An 18005-nucleotide genomic window follows, 5' to 3' on the forward strand; every position below is an offset into this window, starting at 1 on the left:
AGCCGGGCAGAAGGGAGAGGGTGGCGCCTCGGTGCTCATCCCCCAGCCTCCCCCCTCGACAACGCAGCCAATCAAAAACTAGTTCCGCAGAGCCACCGGGCACGGGACGCAGGCGGCTTTGTAGGCTGATGGCGTGGAGGGGGTGGCGGAAGGGAAAACGGGGTGCACCTCCAGGAAGTGGTGGTTGCCGTGGGAACGGGGGCCCGGAAGGACGCGTTACCGTGGCGGCCTGGGGACGGCGCCGATGGAGCCGAGCCCGGGGCCCGCGGGGCCGGGGGCGGCCGAGGGGCCGGAGCCCGAGCCCGAGGGCGCGGGGGGGCTGCGGTCCGCCTGCCCCTTCCTGGCCTGGAGCGCCGCAGAGGTGGCTGAGTGGGTGGTGCAGCTCGGCTTCCCCCAGTACGAGGTGCGGGGCTGCCGGCCCGGGCGGGAAGCCCCCGCCCTCATCGCCGCCTGAACCGGTGGCCCTGAACCCTCTGTGTGCGTGCGTGCGTGTGTGTGAGCGGCGGGGGGGGGCGGTAGTGGCCGACGTGACCCGCTGCCCGCGGCCCACCCGCCTTTCCCTCCGCTTCCCTGCCCAGGAGTGCTTCAGGGCCAACGGCATCACCGGCCGCCGCCTCATCCTCGCGAACTGCTCCAGCCTGCCCGCCATGGGCGTCACGGACTTCGGCCACATGCAGGTGCGGCCGGCAGCGGGTCCCGCAGCTCCCTCCTCAGTCCCTCGGAGCCCAGCCCTGACCCTTTCTGCTTGCGAGCAAGCTAGGCTATAGCCTGTCCGCCCAGGCAGACTGCTTATTCAAAGAGTGAGCCTGAAACTGGACAACCAAATTTGTTCAGCCAAACAGTTAAATTTCTTGAGTCTTTTCAGGTATAAACCCTTAGCCGGCTGGAGATCGCAGGCCTCCTCTCTGGGACACCATAAGTTCATCAGAAGTGCTTAGCCTTTCTTTAAGCCTATGTTGCTCCTCTTGCCCCATGAAATTGCTTAGCAAGATGCACGTGCCTTTCTTAGATATCCTTCAGAACTTCTTTTCAGTAATTTTCCACTTACTGATTTGTAGAACTTCCAAAAATCTAGTCACATTTAACCTGCAGCAATTGAGCCACCAATCTCAAGCAGCAGAAGGGCAACTCATTATTACTTCCTTGTTTTACACTTTGCTGAACACAAACAGCATCTCTGTCTCTTCCTCATTTTATAAACCTGTAATTGTCTGGTCATTTTCCTTTCAAACCTACATCTTTTCTTTAACAAATACTGATAGTTAAGCTAACTAGACTGAAGTTCAGGGCTACAGTCTGGCCTTCCAAAGCTTCCTGAAGGTTCAGAAAATAAGCAAGTTGACTTAAATTTCATTACCCTCCTTCCCCTCCCTAGTGGAAACCACAGAGGGATGTGGGGCTGCATTTACAGAGTCAAATCATTTGTTTCTCATCATGATTTAAAGTTCCTTTCCTCAGAGGACACAAGGTAGAAGTTCAAAAAACCAGGAAGAGAGAAAAAGCTTTATGCTCCAATGACTAGGGTATGAACACTGTTTGTTTTATTCTAGAGCACCAAAAAGCAATTTCACCACAGTTCTGTCTGGCTGCACAATCTTAACTGTTTGAAATGAAACATGCCGCCGAAAACATTGACTAGCACCACAACTTTGCCTGTTGGTTGGAGAAGGCATCAAATTACAACGCTTAGTTTTTCAGACAGCAGCCCTTCAAGAGTATTTCTAGTACAAGCAGATACAGCCCTTTATAGTCATTTGCACTTACCAAAGATAGCAAGAATTCTATAGATTTTGTAAGCCTCACCTCACACTGGGATATAGGGATTATGTATGGTGGTAGTTTGACTGTTGAGAAACACTAAGCCATGCATTAGAGATATCAACTGTAACCCATTCTTCCTCCTGTAGAAACTGAAATTCCTCAGGGCTAGGATAAGCGATAGCCAGCATACTGCAGCAAGCTTGGAAATGAGACTGTCTCTGTAATGTTTTCCAAAGCTTGCAAGTGAATGGGGAACATCTCACAGACTTCAGTGGAACTTAGATGTTCTTGAAGATCATGCCCTAGCCTGCTAGTTATTTGTGTTTTAGAGAACTTTACTCTGATAGAATCCAAGCGTGCAGAGCTCTGAGCAGAATGTGGCCCTTTGGGTCTTTCAGGAAGCATGTACTAGAGCAGGTGCAAAGTTAAGGCCATAATCCTGGGCACATCAGCTTCCCAACAAGAAATATAAATGAAAGGCTGTGACCAGTTGAAACCGAGATAGTTACTATAGAAATAAACATGATAGCATCAGCTCAGTGAGATAGAAACTTTTTGCAATTTAGGGGAAATGGCAGTTTGGTAGAGAACTACACAGTGAATTATGTGGAAGCTACGCAGCATGGACAAATGAAGTTACTGCTGGTTTTAATTCCACTGTACTGATATTTTAAATACCAAAACCACTGAAGACACTAGTCCGGAGTTCTGATATCACACAAAGTAGGGTACTGCTCTTCAGAGTCAAGCCAAAGTTGGGGGAAGGTTTTGAGCAAATGCTGTGAAAGATCAGTAAAACCTTGTGAATTGTGTTTTGAAGCTTCAGTCGAATCAGAAGGTTACATTCTCAGAAGTGACTTCAAAAATAATGGCAAGGCTCTGTTCACTGACAGTTCCAGGTCCAGCTTGCTCAGACAGCCAGTCACCCATCATTTTCTTCATGAGCAATATGGCTTATTGGTTTAATTAGCTTTTACACCTCTTCTGTGTATAGACTCTGTTGTTGACAATATAACTTAGCAAACAGCAATGTTTTTGCATTAGGCAGAATAGACTCCAGCTCATTCACCCATAACTTGTTTGTTCTGCAAGTGCAAAGAGGAAAGCAGAGCTATTTGTACCACTCAGAGACCAGATGTGATGCCATCCCCCAGAGTAAATCTGGAGAATGAGCAGTCTGCTCTGCTTTTACAATGTCACACAGGGCTCATGGGTTCAGACCCCTCTCGAGTTGCAACTTCAAGCGTGAAACTCTTCCAAAATTCAGAAATTCAGTTCTTTTTCCTGCTGCTCTGACACAGAATGAGTAGTATTAGCTGTTGGCCTGTGAAATTAGCTTTTCCGGTATTTTGTCTTGTATTTCAGGAGATTTCACGACACGTGCAAGAGTTGCTGGAGATTGAGGAGCCTCTCTTCAACAGATCCATTGCCCTCCCATACAGAGACAACATGGGTCTCTTCCTGGAGCGGAAGTCCCGATCAGGAAAGAAAGCAGATGCCCTCACTTTCTCACAGTTTGTTCAAGAAGCAGGACTGGAGCCCTATACAGTTCCTCCGTTGCAACGAGCCCAGGCTGGGGTAGAACCAGATGCTCTCCCTGTATCGCAGGGCACCCGGAGGCAGGATTAGAGACTCACACTGCACTTCCACCTTTTTAAGAAGCCCAGCAGGGACAGAAGAATATACCCTTACTACCTTGCAGTTTGTCCAAGGAGGTACAGTTCCACCTTCTCCCGATTGTAGAAAAGGCCATTGCAGCTCTCAGCCATTTGATGACAGCAAACACATCCCCACATTGGCTCTTTTCTGCAATCTGTTGTTTGCTTCCAGGAACTAAATGAAGCAGAAGCTATAAATCAGACTGTACCACTGTCTGTCTTTCACTTCTGCTTCACAGTTGATTAAAAAGACCAAAAAACAATCATAGACATACTTTAATTACCAGTGATTGATAACAACTTCCCTGCAGCTCAAGTGAATAGATTTCTTCCAGGCTTTAGTGTCTGCAGACTGGGCTCACTGTAAAGCCCAGATGTAAGATAAACGGCATATGCAATAACTGGTATACAGGTGTGGTGCCAGCTGCTGTCGGCGATCGTAATTAAGCGAGGGGACTAGTTACAACACGCACAACTAGTCCCTGGCCTCACCACAGAAATTATTTCCTGTGAGGCAAAACCAGGCAGTGGTTTATCACAGTAAACAGTACCGAAACACACGATAGATGACGACAGGAAGTGTAAGAGAATACTGTAAGCTGAACTAGCGAATTTAGGGAATAAAAAAATGCTTTGTCCTGGGTGGATTTGGACAGAATATCCAGTTACCTCCTTTTTCCTTGAAAGAAGTATCACGTAGTCTGTGGTGGTGGTGGTGGTGTGCGTTATCGCCAGCAAGGAAGTATGAATAAGTGCTGATTAAAGCCCGGCTCAACAGAAAGACTGCTCCTGACTAAATCATTACTATTTTGTCTGGCATCAACAACTTTCTCGAGATCCCCCATGGAAAAAAACCAACAAACCCACAAACCAAAAAAATCCTGGGCCCGATCCTGTTTAATTATTTAGGCCAAAGCTGTAGCCACTACAAAAGAACAGTAATTTGGTTTTGTAATTCAGTTTTCTGTTGAAACTGCAACAGAAACCCTGTGAAACTGAAGCAGTTTGTAGGCCAAGATGCCTATGTAATAAGCAGATTCAGACCAAAATAAAGCAAGACTCAGGCAGCCAGGGAGAAGCAAGTTTGCTGAGCAGTCTAGAGTGAAACTTGTAGAAGCAAATGTGTACATAGGGTTATTGGCTGGAACATTTTAAAGAATCCAAGAGTGAACAGTGCTGGTTCTTGCACCCCTCAGGGTGCTGGGATGAGATCTCAGCAAAGCATTCTGCCATGGGCTTCGTTATAGTTTAGAGGATTAGAAAAGAGTGAGCTTGTCCGGTACCATTTTGCTCTAGCAACTGGCTAAAGGGACACTCTCTCAGCTGTGCAGCTGTCAGGTCAAACCAGGGGAAGTTTCTGGGAAGAGAAAACAAGTGGAAACATTTATGGGCAATAACAGCCTGAGGCAGCTTGCTAATAATTTAACAAACAATGGTTTTCTTCAATGTCTGACTACGAGTCTCTTTCTTGGGTCTTTGAGAAACAGTCAGACTCAGAGGCTTGAATCTAAAGTGTTCCAGGCATTACTCTGCCATGTGGAGCAAAACTGAGCCTAATGGCTCTAGAACAATCCTGCACAAGCAGGAGTCCTTTCCCTCAAGCAGTGTTCCCCTGACTTAACATCCTCAATAGTCTAGTCCATGTACTACCATAAGTTCACTACCCGTAAGAACTGTCCTCTCTAGATATTCCCATAGGAATTTTTTTTTTCTGCATCCAATGCCCCAGTCCTGATCAGTGGCTTCAGGGAACCAGGGACAAAATCACTCAGGGATCATAGTCCAGGTCTTTCATTGCTAATACATCATCTAAGGCAATTTTCCCTGGCGGGTACGTGGCCCTAAGGGCAACACGCAGTTGAGCACCTTCCAACCCAAAAAGACAGCCCATGCTTCAGCTGTGGGATGAGGCAAGTTTCAGAGCAAAGAGGAAGCCTGGACAAGCAGTACCTCAGCATTCAACCCTTTACTTACTCCTCTTGAGTCACTGAAGAGGCAAAACCTTTGTTGACAAAACTCTTGCACACAAACCGTGGGCGGGAAGTTTTCCGCTCTGCACAGATGGGGCAGCGTTCAGGAAAACAGAGGTCACTGAGTAATTTCAGTGCCTTCTGGTGAGGCAGGCTCTGCCACGTGCTGCTGTTCAGGGCTGCGTAGAAAATGGCCACCAGCCATTCAGCATTATTTTCCCTGCACGACAAACAAAATCAAATGTCAATTACCAGTGTGCACACAGGTGTGAAGAGATAGTCTCATCTCCCACTCCTGTGAAGAATTGCTTTGGCAATCAATCAGAGCTGGAGTATTTGAAACCTCTGATCTAGGATCATTTTAGGCAAGGGATGCTGAAATTAATAGTGACAAGTCTAGTATAGCTTGTATTTTCTGTAGCTCATTCTCATCGAGTAAACAGGAGTCCTTTACAGGCTGCATATAAAGTAATATAACCATTCAGCCATCATGGCATGATGAGCACTGTAGCTGCTTTAAGAGCGTTCAGCAACGCAAGAATTAGAAGCGCATGCAGAAGTGTATAATGAAATTGTGATGGACAGCAGTAGCAGCCGGCAATAGGAACAGCACGTCCATGGAAACAGAAGTTGTGCCTGAGGGAAGAGAAAAAGATTTTGGACCATGTTCTTGCTCAGAAAGTGTATCTCAGCTCCTGCTCACTGGTTTAGCCTCAGAGCTACTATTGTTTCGCAAGGGGAAATGGTAGCTCTTTAGAAACTGGTGGCAGGTACATGGAAAGCAGTGCTCCTGAAAGAAAGGGTGACCCCCGGGCGCTAATCAGAGAAACTGGTGAAGGAGCCACATACTGCCTCATTTTGCCCATCCACTTCCCGTGCATGACTACCCCCTTCCATGCACACTCTCTCCACTCCAGCTTTAGCTGCACAGTGGCAGGATTTCTCTAGGAGGGTTTTCTTCCCCACACTGCACTCCTAACAAAATTGTGGCCAGCTCAGATCCAGCCTTGAATCATACAGGCAGGGGAACAGCCGAGCGCAACTCCTCAGAAGAACTGCTACCAAGTTTAAGCAAAAAGAGAGCTTTTACCTCGGGAACGGCAGGGGCACGTTGCCTGCACAGCAGCAGGGCCTCGCAGCGCGCTGGGACTGTCCCCTTCGCCCCCCGCTCATCGATAGGCTCCTGGCCAGAGCACTGGTACCGCGGCCTCACGATGGCACTGTAGCGAAGGAGTTGCTTCAACCCGAAAGCGGAGGCGGCCGAAATGAGCGTAGCGGGAGAGGGAGAGGGTGCTCCCGGAGAGCCCGGGCTGCGCTGCGGCGGAGCGGGTGCCCGCAGCCGGCGGTGGCCACACAGCACGGGTGGGATGGTGGGGTTTTAAGGTCCTTCGTGAGGGAAACTCGGGGGAAGCCGCAGGGAATACTCCACTGCACCATCCGTAGCTGAGTCAACAGTTGCTGGGATTCATCCCATTAATGTTTCTTGTAAAGACTCCTTTCCAATAGCCATCTTAACCAGCTAGAAAGGTTATTCCTATTTGATGGACCCTCATTGCCTTGTGTAAAAGATAATCCATGGGCCTTAACACTGCTAGTGGAGAGATGGCCACAGTAGGATTGTTAATTTGCCATGTAGTTGTCTGTTTAACAAAAAAAAAGGTGTGTGTGTGTGTAAAAATCATCCTTTGCATTTTCTCCCCCGGTGCACATAGGTCATACCACACCTGCAGCAGCACAGGAACGTGTCAAGGTCCAGGTCCCTCCCCACTGCAGGCAGATTCCCTCAAGCAAGGTCTCTCCTATCTTTTCCTCTCCTCTGCTCTCCCCTCTCCAGCTGGATCCCCACTACTTGTCTGCCCTCTGTCAGCCCTGCAATCAACAGCCAGCATCACTCAGGTTTAGCTGATGGGGAGAAACTAGGTTTAGCTGGTAAGGAGGAGGAAGCAGTTATCCTTTGCAGGATCTGCAAACCTTTTACTAGTAAACAGCCTCGCCCATAGCATGAAGAGCAGTGTCACATTTGGCCCCTCACTGGTCACCTCAGCAGAAGGCCAGGACTGGTCTGACCGCAGGGGCTGGGCACCCCCAGGGGTCAGGAGCAGGGGGTACAGGTCATACCCCTGCACTCAGAGCCCTCGGGAGAGCTACAGCAGCAGCTTAAAGTGAAACACGATGCACTGAGTTTGGTTTTTTGACCGTGGAGACTGCAGGCTGCTTCTTTGCACCTTGTTTCCTGCGCTGTCTCACAACAGGTTATCTTGCAGCGATAATCTGAAGCCCTTGGAGGAGCAGGGTTTCAATGCCAGCATTGTATTTGATCTGGAGCTCCCTTGACTGCTTTTGATCATGTTTTCAGGTTTATAGCCACAAAGTCTACAACTTCCTCTAGACAAACAGAAAGCTGAAACTCTAAAGTGTTCCTGTGACTCCAGCAGTTGGGGGCTTGGGGAAGTGACAAACCATGGCAAGGTTTGCAATGACGTTTCACAATAAAATTGTGAGAGGCAATAAGAGCTGTGCTCCTGCACAGCCATGCGCACTGTGCTTGCCCCGTGAGGTCCCAAACGATGGCAGCACATCCAAGGGTCTGAAATGACATGGTCTGTTTTACCTGAGGAGAGGGACAGTGGTGACGAGGCTGTACACAGCGGAGGGTTTCTGGATGGCAGGCTGAATGACGAAGCAGATGGACGGCACGTGCAACTGAAGACAGCAGAGGAACGCAATGTCAGCCCGGGCCACCAGCTGAGTGTTGTCATAAAAGCACGTGAGCCCCTGCTTCTGCAGGTCTGCTGCGACAAGCAAGGAGAAAGGGACTCAAGAGCCCACAGAACAAGCACAGGTGACCGACCAGCATCTCTGGGCACCGGCAGCGCAGTTACCTGTGCTCTGCCACATGCAAGTGAAACACAAACCACCGCTCCCAGGCTGGGACCACTGGCTGCCTGCCCAAAGTGGCATGGAGGGACTTTGGCTGCTGCCCATCACCATTCTTACATGGCAAAGAGCAGCAGCAGAGTGACACAGAGCAGGCAGCCTCTCTGCCAGGAATAAACATGCAGAGAGCTCAGCTGCCTCGGCTGCCTGGCCCTAGTTCATGCACACTGATTTAAAGACTTTGGCTGAAACAGCCGAGCCTTGGGATCTGGCCAGTTTTCAAGATCTATAAAAAGCCATTTAATAATCCCTGCTTCCTCTCTACCCTGAGATGATTAGAAAGAGGATTTTATTGTTCCAAACATCTCCCTGGAGGACCATTCTCCGCACTTGTTTTATATAAGAGTTTACAGGGCAGTTGACAGTTTGTATGCAAACAGTTGCTGTAATGCTGCAGGCTGATCTCCTCTCCTGGCTGAATGTTCAGAGCCCAGCGAGAAGCTTTTCTGCTACAACTGACCCTGCAGTCATGAAACAGAGGAATGTCTCTGTTTCAGCACTGCCGCTCATCTGGGGAGAAGTTTTCTCTGTTGGGTGAATATTTAACAACCTGGAGTCTCAGTCATCGACCAGGTTCTTGGCAAATGACAAGGAGAATTTTGAAGAGCTACAAAAATGGGGGGACTAAACTAAACCAGGCCTTAAACTAGCCAGGGTTCAAAGAACAGGGTTAATGACTCCACCACTCAGATGGGACTGGTAAAAAAAAGCAAAGAACTAAATTAATGTTTGGTGGACAGTGGGTTTCCAACCAAATAAAGATCTTTTCTACAACAGCATCGTCTGCTTCCCAATAAAAAAAATGGAGTTTCCATACCTTCAATATTTTTGGCAGAAAAACATTTTTTAGTGAGTTCTGCCTGAAGTGCTATGAAAAAAGTGCAGTTAAAAGTCCACATAAGTGCAGTGCCACTTCCAGGCCCAGCCTGGGGAGCATTTACCGAAGCTCTCAGGGCGCCTAGTGCAAACACAGCTACTGGGGTGCAGAGCCCAGCTCAGTGTCAGAAGTGCTTGGGCCAACTGCTTCCCAAGGTAGCCCCCCCCAATAATACCAATAATCCCAACCTTCAGGCCGTGGCTGTGAAGTCGGCAAGGAAGGAAGTTGGCAAGCCCTTCTCAGTCCCGCTCTGCCTGGGGAAGCAGAGAAGCTGGCATCAGCCCAGCACGAGCCCCGGTTTCCCCAGACCACATGCAGTCCTACCCTTCCAGGAAGGGTCCCATGCCACATGTCTGGATAGCACATCCCAACCCCACTCTTTGCGTCCAGCCCAACTCATGTCCCTGCTCTCCAATGGGATTGCCAGAGAGGCAGAAGCTGATGGCTGCAGCCTGGCATGCACAGCTTCCATGGGGCTTGGGGCTAGACCCCGGGGAGCCTGGTGTCCCCATCCCAAAACACACCACCCATGCTGAGGCTAACTGGCCGCTAACTGTAAAGCAGCTCAGCAATTAAGAGCTGATACCTGGCAGACACATCAACCCACACAATGACCAAGCTCAGGGACAAGTCAGCATGAGGACGATAGACTAGTGACAGCAGAGGCTGCTGCTGAGAAGGGGCATGGGACAGCACATGCTAGTGGAGGACGATTGGCTCATTATAAATGATATAGAGTAGTGGCAGGAACAAGTCACAAGTGTTGGGCACTACAAGGTTTCTGGGATAAAACCCTGATTTGGTGCTAGAGACAATCTCCATTCCCTTGTTTTCTTAGGGGAAAACTAGTCCAAGTGATTTAAGACTGACTGACTGAGTTTATACAAATGCACGTGTTCAGTGACTGACAAGTGTGGGTACAAACAGTAGGTGAGTTTTTAACCATGCAGAACCGGATAAAAAGCTAACAAACTGTAGCATTGTGTAGGAATACTTATATAATGCTTAACTTTATACAGAGCTGGTGTGAACCACGCAAGAAATGCCCTACAGAGACCAGCCACCTTCCCAGTGACACGTTCATGCTGTTTAGACCAACACCAGAATGACAAGTGATGTGCCTGTGTCACGTTTTAGCTCAGTAAAGATGCAGTAGTTTGGGAAGAGTTTGGCACGTCAAGGTTTCTCCCTGACATGACTATGTCACCCAGCCAGCACATTTTACCGACAGTGAGGAGCTTGTTTCTACCTTACCTGAGGTAAGTTTGCAGAAGAAGGTGGTATGGGCACACACATTCACGGCCTTGCGGCGCCTTGTCAGGTCTTGTCAGGCCTCCTCACGTTCTACTGCTTCATCAGCCTGAGAGGACTTGAAAGGCTCTGTAATGTCCCACATCTTGGCCCAGAAGGACAAGCATCAGAAGCGAGGATTTAGAAGAGGGACATTGTCTCCACCCACGCAGCATCCCAGTCCATCCCAGCACCTGCCAGGGTTGTACCTGCAGCGTGAGACCCCAGCCGTTCTGTCACGTCCCACCTACAAGAAGGGGAGAGTGAATAAGGTTCGCAAATCCCCTCGGTGTGGGTTAAGGTGAGATAACACTCAAGGTCCAAACTTGAACATCGACTTTAATGGCATGAACACTTCTATAAGCATCAACCCTCTGTGTCTTAATATGTCATACAAGCTAAGCGGCTTTATGAGGAGTTGAGGTAGGCCTTGTGTTACTTAGCAGCATCAAAAGCAGAGAGCAAGAAGGAGGCGGGGGGGGAGAGAGAGAAAGAGAGAGCTGGGAAGCAGGAGAGAGATAGAGAGAGATAGAGAGATCACCGATCCTGGATCCAGCGTTGGACCTGCCAATGGGGGGTGTCGGTGTGGAGAGCGCCCCAAGGAGGCTCGTGTGTGCCCCTATTTATTGGCCCCAGTCCAAGGTTTCTAGAATCTTCTCTCACCCCAGCTTCAGGAGTGGTTGAGACATTAGTCAGTCAAGGAGAGTGACACTGGGCCCCTCCCCGTGGCTGGCTTCTGGAGCTTTCCCTGGGGGCATTGTCTGTGCTCACAGCACAGTCACTTGGGCCTCGTCCCTTACACCACCCCGTGGCTCAAACACTCCAAGGTCCTCTTCGATGGTGGTGATCTGGACATATCGTAGAGAGGAGGAGATAGAAGAGAAGGAGCGGTGAATTAGGCACCTCATTACAGCAAAGCTGATAGCTAGACCGTTTAATATTAACAAAAGCATTACTAAAGCTTCCACTATCCAATCCCACCATCCCGTGAGTCTGAGGTTTTTGAGCAAAGTTGAAATCCATGAGGCAGGGTTCCAATCCCCCTTCCAATCACTAGGTAACATTGATTGGAACAAGTCTTCTGTCTTGGCTGTGATTTCCTGCATCTTCTGACGGGCTTCCTCGATCGTGGTCGTAGCATTGTGTATGGTAACGCAGCATTCTCCAGCCGTATGGTTTAGCACTCCACACACACCTCGTTCTTTAACTAGCAGCATGTCTAAGGCTAAGCAGTTTTGCGAGGCCATCCTCGGCACCTGTTGTACTTGTACATTTAATTCTCCAAAAGCATGTGTGGTCCAATTACTCAAGACATGCATTTGCCAGGTTAAATTTTCTAACACAAACTGGTGTCTTTTAAGAGTTACATATGGGGTGAATATATTTTCTAGCATCAGAGATGTTGTCATGCCCCAGGTGTAATAATCACGTATTCGGACTCCATGTACTGCCCACTCAGGCGCAGACTGGGGTGTTTGAGTATCTCGTTTCTTTCGGTTGAATTAATAAAATCAAATGTTTTGGAAGGGCACATTGAGGGAATCCCGGTGGCACAGCATAAACCTGCCATTTCATGTACATGCAGGTGTGAGTACATCTTCCCATCTGAACATGCCCAAAAGGTACCCTGAGGGGATGGATATTTAGCAGTGGAGCATGTTGATGGGTTGTAAGATTCGGCTAGTTTGGCTTCCCCTTCCCACGCAAGATTCCACTTAGTTTCATGGGTGAGCATAACTCTGCATTTTAACGCGGTTTCTTGATTGATAACATTTCAATAACACATGGGATCTCCAGGCTTAAATCCTGGTACCGAAAAACCCCAACAAATACACATATCTCGAATAAAGATTCGTAGTTCTGGTACGTACCAGGTTTCTATTGGATCCCACCATAACGAATCACAGCTAAATGTTTGTCAGCAATTCATTAGAGGAGTATTTTCATAGGGTAGGGGATTTATTTTGCGTATATGAATTATATTATCTGGACTGGATAAGAAATGTTTAAGGGACCAAGCATATTCATAACGAGAACGATCATGGTGGGCATAGCCACCCCACTTATTAGGAATTTGAACACACCAACCGGGGGAGAATGGGACTTTATATTCGTGATGTAGGGGCTCACCGTGAGGCGGGGAGTCCCACCACCGTACCAGATTACAGGGGACCTCCACCTCCCGGGAACACCACGTCCATTTCAGTACAAGATTGCAAGGGATCTTCACTTCCTGGGGACATAATGTCCAATTCTTCTGGGCTGCGAGGGCAGCGCTTGTAGTTCCCTTACAGAGTTGTTGCTTCCAACAGGTAGCATTCCACATGTCTCTCCAGGTCGTGTTAATTGGAAATAGGTAGGCCACTGGAGAGGGTGTATACCAAGTTGTCCCGCTATATTCTTGGAATGGGGATGAGTCCACTCCCCACAAACATTTTCCTTTCCCGTGTGGATTTCTAATGCACTTTTGGTTTAACATTTCTAGCTTCGAATTTAGAATTCGTGAAAAATTTGGCCAATAATGGCGAATTTAAATCCCGCTGACGTGGATGTGGGGAGGTCCATACAAAGACCTTGGTCTGTTCAATTCCAGATTCGAGTAAAGCCAATAATCAGCTCCCATGCCAAGTTGGGTTGGTTATTCAAATTCCCAGTTGGTTGAAACAAGATTATACATTCACAGAGTAAGAATATAAACTTCTCCCACACCATCTTTCTCTAGTAAAGAAACACAACAAGCTTAATAAAATCAGACAAACAATGCAAAGAATGACCCACTCAACAACCGAAAACATAAGTCCCACGGTGGGCTTCTGGCAACCTGCAAAATATATCCATAAGGACGAACAATGATTAATAGGATGGGACAATCCATTGGGTATGGATTCGGTAGTCCTTCCCATGTGCGTTGGTGGCTACCCAAGTATAGAGATTGAGTGGCTTTTTTAAGGTTAAAGGCACCGCTCCCACCATCAGTAGGTCCACCAGAATGGGTTGTCCCGGGTAACGGAGTGGGTTCACAGGGTCCTTAGCCTCCCTTTTTCTGGGAAGTATGGACAGAGGCTTGGGACAGAACACGGTGAGTCATGGGCACCCGTTAATTCCCCAGCGGCTCCTAACTTTATATACTGCATCTGACAGTCACTGTGCCCACCCAGGTTCGTGAGGTTTCAGAGCCCGCTTTAAGAGTCCGTTGGTGCACTCGACAATGCCATTTGCCTGGGGGTAGTATGGAGTGTGGAAGATCCACTGGATTCCTTTGCCTTGTGCCCACTCTTGAACCACCCCAGCAGTAAAGTGGCTTCCATTATCCGATTGGATTGATTGGGGTTTGGGTAGATAACTGAACCATAACTTTAAACTTTTTACAGTATTGTCTCCCCAAGTGTCTTGGTTTCAGCAGGTATAGAATTAATTTCCTTCCTAGTAGCTGGTACAGTGCTGTGTTTTGGATTTAGGATGAGAACAAAGTTGATAACACACCGATGTTTTAGTTGTTGCTAAGTAGTGCTTACACTAGCCAAGGACTTTTTCGTTTCCCATGCTCTACCGACTGAGAAGGCTGGAGGTGCACAAGAAGCCAGGAGGGGGCACAGCCAAACTGGCCAAAGGGACATTCCATACCATGTGACGTCATGCTCAGTACATAAACTGGGGAAAGCTGGCCGGGGGGGCCGCTGCTCGGGGACTGGCTGGGCATCGGTCGGTGGGTGGTGAGCAATTGTACTGTGCATCACTTGCTTTGTGTATTATTATTATTATTATTATTATTATTATTATATTATTATTATTATTATTATTATCATTTTATTTCAATTATTAAACTGTTTTTATCTCAACCCACGAGTTTTTCTCACTTGTGCTCTTCCAATTCTCTCCCCCATCCCACCGGGTGGGGGGGAGTGAGCGAGTGGCTGCGTGGTGCTCAGTTGCCGACTGAGGTTAAACCACGACACCAAGTCATGGGCCCTCCTCGTGCCTGTCTCCCTCCTCATGGGGCCAGTGCATCCCGCAAGTGATCTTGCAGTTGCACTGCATGTAGTTTCAAGGAGTCAGGTAAACCTCGGATTAGGGGAGTAATTCTGTCGGGGTTAGCAATTAATAACATCGGGGAAGGTTGTTGAGGGACCAAACGCCTATCATGCATTAATTGGAGACAAGCAGCCTTTTGCAAACTCTCGATCAAATGGTTTGTGGTCGGAGTTTCAATACACAGAGAATCTCCCCTTTCCAAGGGGTCTAGACCCCCTGCCCAATAGGCAGCTCACTGGGTTAATGACCATGGCTCCCTGGGGTCATCAGTAGTTAGGAAAACCCCTGGCCACCAGTACCCCTGGGCCTCATCTTCCGACAACAGGTCCCGGTCACCACCAGTTAGCGATACTCTCCATACATATTCCGTTTCAGTTTCTTGGGCCAACCTGGTATATTTTTCTTGGATCTTTGACATTTTGGCTGCCAAGTACGGCACCGTCTGGGTGGTAATTTGTGGAGCTCCCCCACCTTGGCCGTCATCAGTGGTCTCCGTTTTAATCACTGGCCTCATCACCACTTCCCCATTCTTGGGGTGAAATACTTCTTGTTCAATTTCTAGCTCTTTACTTGGGTACAAAGGTCTTAGGCTCTGCTTTTCGGCCATCTGTGCCAAGCTTGTAAATCCCAGAACACTATCCGGAACAGAAACAAGATCTGTCCGGTTGGGAGATTTTTGTCCCCCTTCCTCTAATTCGGACTGCAAAATTTTCTCTCAGTCCAATGCATCTGACAGGGCCGCATGGAGTCGCTGAGTGGTATTACGTTCAGCGGCTAGTTGGCCCTGCAGGGTTTTTATTTGTTCTTGTAAGGATTCAACCATTTCATCGTTAGTTCGCTTTTCCTTTTCCCAGTCACACCTTTTGTTCCTTCATGATTGTTGTAAATTTATCTGCTACAGCTTTTGGGTCATGCCAACTAATATGGGCCCATGCCATCCCTGGTGGGGAAGGGCATGCCTCATATTCCTTTAACTTTTCAATAACAGGGGAGCAGTCAAGCACCGGCATTTCCCGGGCAGCCATGGCTTGCCACTGCTCAAACTTCTCCCGGCTTCTTGCTGAGAGGTCACTTCCCGGCCCTCCCCGCCCGCACTCACTGGGTGGAGAGTCGGTATCCCTTAGGACCTTCCAACACCGAGGGGATCCTGTCCGTGACGCCAATTAATATGTCACGTCCCACCTAGGAGAAGGGGAGAGTGACTGAGGTCCGCAAATCCCCTCGGTGTGGGTTAAGGTGAGATAACGCTCAAGGTCCAAACTCGAACATTGACTTTAATGGCACGAACACTTCTACAAGCATCAACCCTCTGTGTCTTAATATGTCATACAAGCTAAGCGGCTTTATGAGGAGTTGAGGTAGGCCTTGTGTTACTTAGCAGCATCAAAAGCAGAGAGCAAGAAGGAGGAGGGGGGGGGAGAGAGAGAGAAAGAGAGAGCTGGGAAGCAGGAGAGAGAGACATCACCAGTCCTGGATCCAGCGTCAGACCTGCCAATGGGGGGTGTTGGTGTGGAGAGCGCCCCGAGGAGGCTCGTGTGCGCCCCTATTTATTGGCCCCAGTCCAAGGTTTCTAGAATCTTCTCTCACCCCGGTTTCAGGAGTGGTTGAGACATTAGTCAGTCAAGGAGAGTGACACTGGGTCCCTCCCCGTGGCTGGCTTCTGGAGCTTTCCCTGGGGGCATTGTCTGTGCTCACAGCACAGTCACTTGGGCCTCGTCCCTTACACCTTCTCAGGGTTTCTCCTTGCCGACACGGGACCTAGAAAACTGGCTGGTCCCCACATGCAACGCAGCCACTGAGAACACAATGCATCAGTGGACGTCTGAACCTGTGCTTTCTCTGACGCTACATTTCTCTGTCACACAAGTCCCAGCTGGACTTTAAAGCCCAGCCACCTGCAAGCTGCTGGCACAGCACTTGGGATAGATTCATTGGAGCTGCTCCTGGGCTGGAAGTAATGAGAAAATCAAACCTTCAGCAAGTGGGTTCAGTTTTCCAGTTCAAAGCTATTTTTTCATTCGCCCTCAGCTTTCCTAGGCCAATACTGTGCCTCCTGCCCTCCCCAGCTGAGCAGCCTCTCAGCTTCTTCTCCCTGCATGTATTTGCTATGAAGTCCCCATGTCGTGGCATGGCCAGCTCAGCAGCATCCAGGTGTGGGAACCCTTGCCCAGGACCTGCCTTATTGCTTGGGATGCTTTCAGGGGTATGAGGCAATCGTCACAACAGCAGAGTGACTAGGACTAGCCCAGAAAGCTCTGAAAACCAGAGCAGCTGATTCCCTCCTTTGCTAAGGAGATGGTGTTTCAGCCAGCAAAGGTGCTGGGGGTTTAGAGGTGGCTGGAGCAGCACCTCCCAGCCCTGCCTGCTTCAGCAGAGGACAGCTTGGTGCACCATTTAGCCTGACATGAGGCAAATGTATAGTGCTCTTGGCCAGAGCAGGACACTGCTGAGCTATTTGAATTACTTGTGTCCCCTGATTGAACCCGGAGCACACTTCAGTGTATCACAAACCTGCACTGGAGATGGAGAGAGGTGAAAACTGGCCCATTCCCTAAGGCTGTCTGCAGCTCACCCAACTCAGGCATGGCTCCCGTGGGGTGAGAGGCACCAACGGGCTGAAACGCCCTCAGCCAAGCTTATCAGGGACAAAAATGACCCCATGCCCCATCACAAGTGGTTGGAGTCCTGTCTTGCACTGTTCACCACCCGCAGCCTGCTGGTGCCCATGGCACCATAGTCGGCGTGAGGAACAAGGGCGGCCTGAATGAGGACCCCAAGTTTCCACCCGCTCAGGTTCTGTCCTGGTTCATGTCCCCCGGTGTGTAGCAGGCACCAGCCCTACCTGTGGGGGTAGCAAGCCCAGACCCCTGGGGGTACCCAGCCAGCCCAGCCTGGGCACTGCCGCTGCCACGAGGAGTGCCTGGTTAGTGGAGAATTGCACACGTTCATCTGGGGAAGCTGGGAGCATGGGCTTTTCCAGAGCTACCGCAGCATCCCCCGGAGCACAGAAGAAAGCAGAAATCGATCATGGGGGAGGACCACCTTCACTGCAGCAGTCTGTTTTTTTCCTGCTGGGTACAGCTGTGCCACCCCGAGAGCCAGCAGCTAGGTTAGCATGAAAAAACTAAGAGGGCAGGGGTTGAACATGTCTCTATGCCAGCTCCTGCCCACACGTGTTCATGGGGAAAGGGTGCTCTCAACCAGAAGGCGGCTGGCCTCTCCAGTGGGGGCAGGTGGGTTGAATTTCCAAAGGAAGCAAAAAAAAAAAGCATTTTGCTACCTTCATGCAAATTCTATCCACAATCTACTTCATCAGCTGGACTGTGCTGCCTAAAAGCAGATACATGCCAGAAGCACACAGGGCTTCGGACAGGTATTAAAGAGGAAACCTGTATCCCACTGAGGCTGTCCCAAAATCATCTGCACCAGCTGGGCAGTGCCTGCCACATTGCTAAAAAAAAAAAAAATCCAACCAAAACC

The 18005-nt window shown here is 49.2% G+C and overlaps 2 protein-coding genes across 2 annotated transcripts; one reads left to right on the forward strand and one right to left on the reverse strand.

The window, feature by feature from the left end:
• The first annotated feature begins 244 nt into the window (after positions 1-244).
• Positions 245-4200, forward strand: SAMD15 (sterile alpha motif domain containing 15). The gene is made up of 3 exons (XM_076343525.1): positions 245-403; positions 579-677; positions 3127-4200. Exons 1-3 carry the CDS (start codon positions 245-247, stop codon positions 3388-3390), a joined length of 522 nt encoding a protein of 173 aa, XP_076199640.1. The 3' UTR covers positions 3391-4200.
• Positions 4201-4667: 467 nt separating this feature from the next.
• NOXRED1 (NADP dependent oxidoreductase domain containing 1) lies at positions 4668-9547 on the reverse strand. Its single transcript, XM_076343526.1, is given in 7 exon segments — positions 4668-4776; positions 5394-5609; positions 6452-6536; positions 6539-6634; positions 8002-8181; positions 9268-9404; positions 9528-9547. Coding segments are annotated over 7 exon segments (843 nt in total).
• Between the last annotated feature and the right edge of the window lie 8458 nt (positions 9548-18005).

Source organism: Aptenodytes patagonicus, chromosome 7 (genome assembly GCF_965638725.1).
Source record: "Aptenodytes patagonicus chromosome 7, bAptPat1.pri.cur, whole genome shotgun sequence".
Classification (NCBI taxonomy): Eukaryota; Metazoa; Chordata; class Aves; order Sphenisciformes; family Spheniscidae; genus Aptenodytes; species Aptenodytes patagonicus.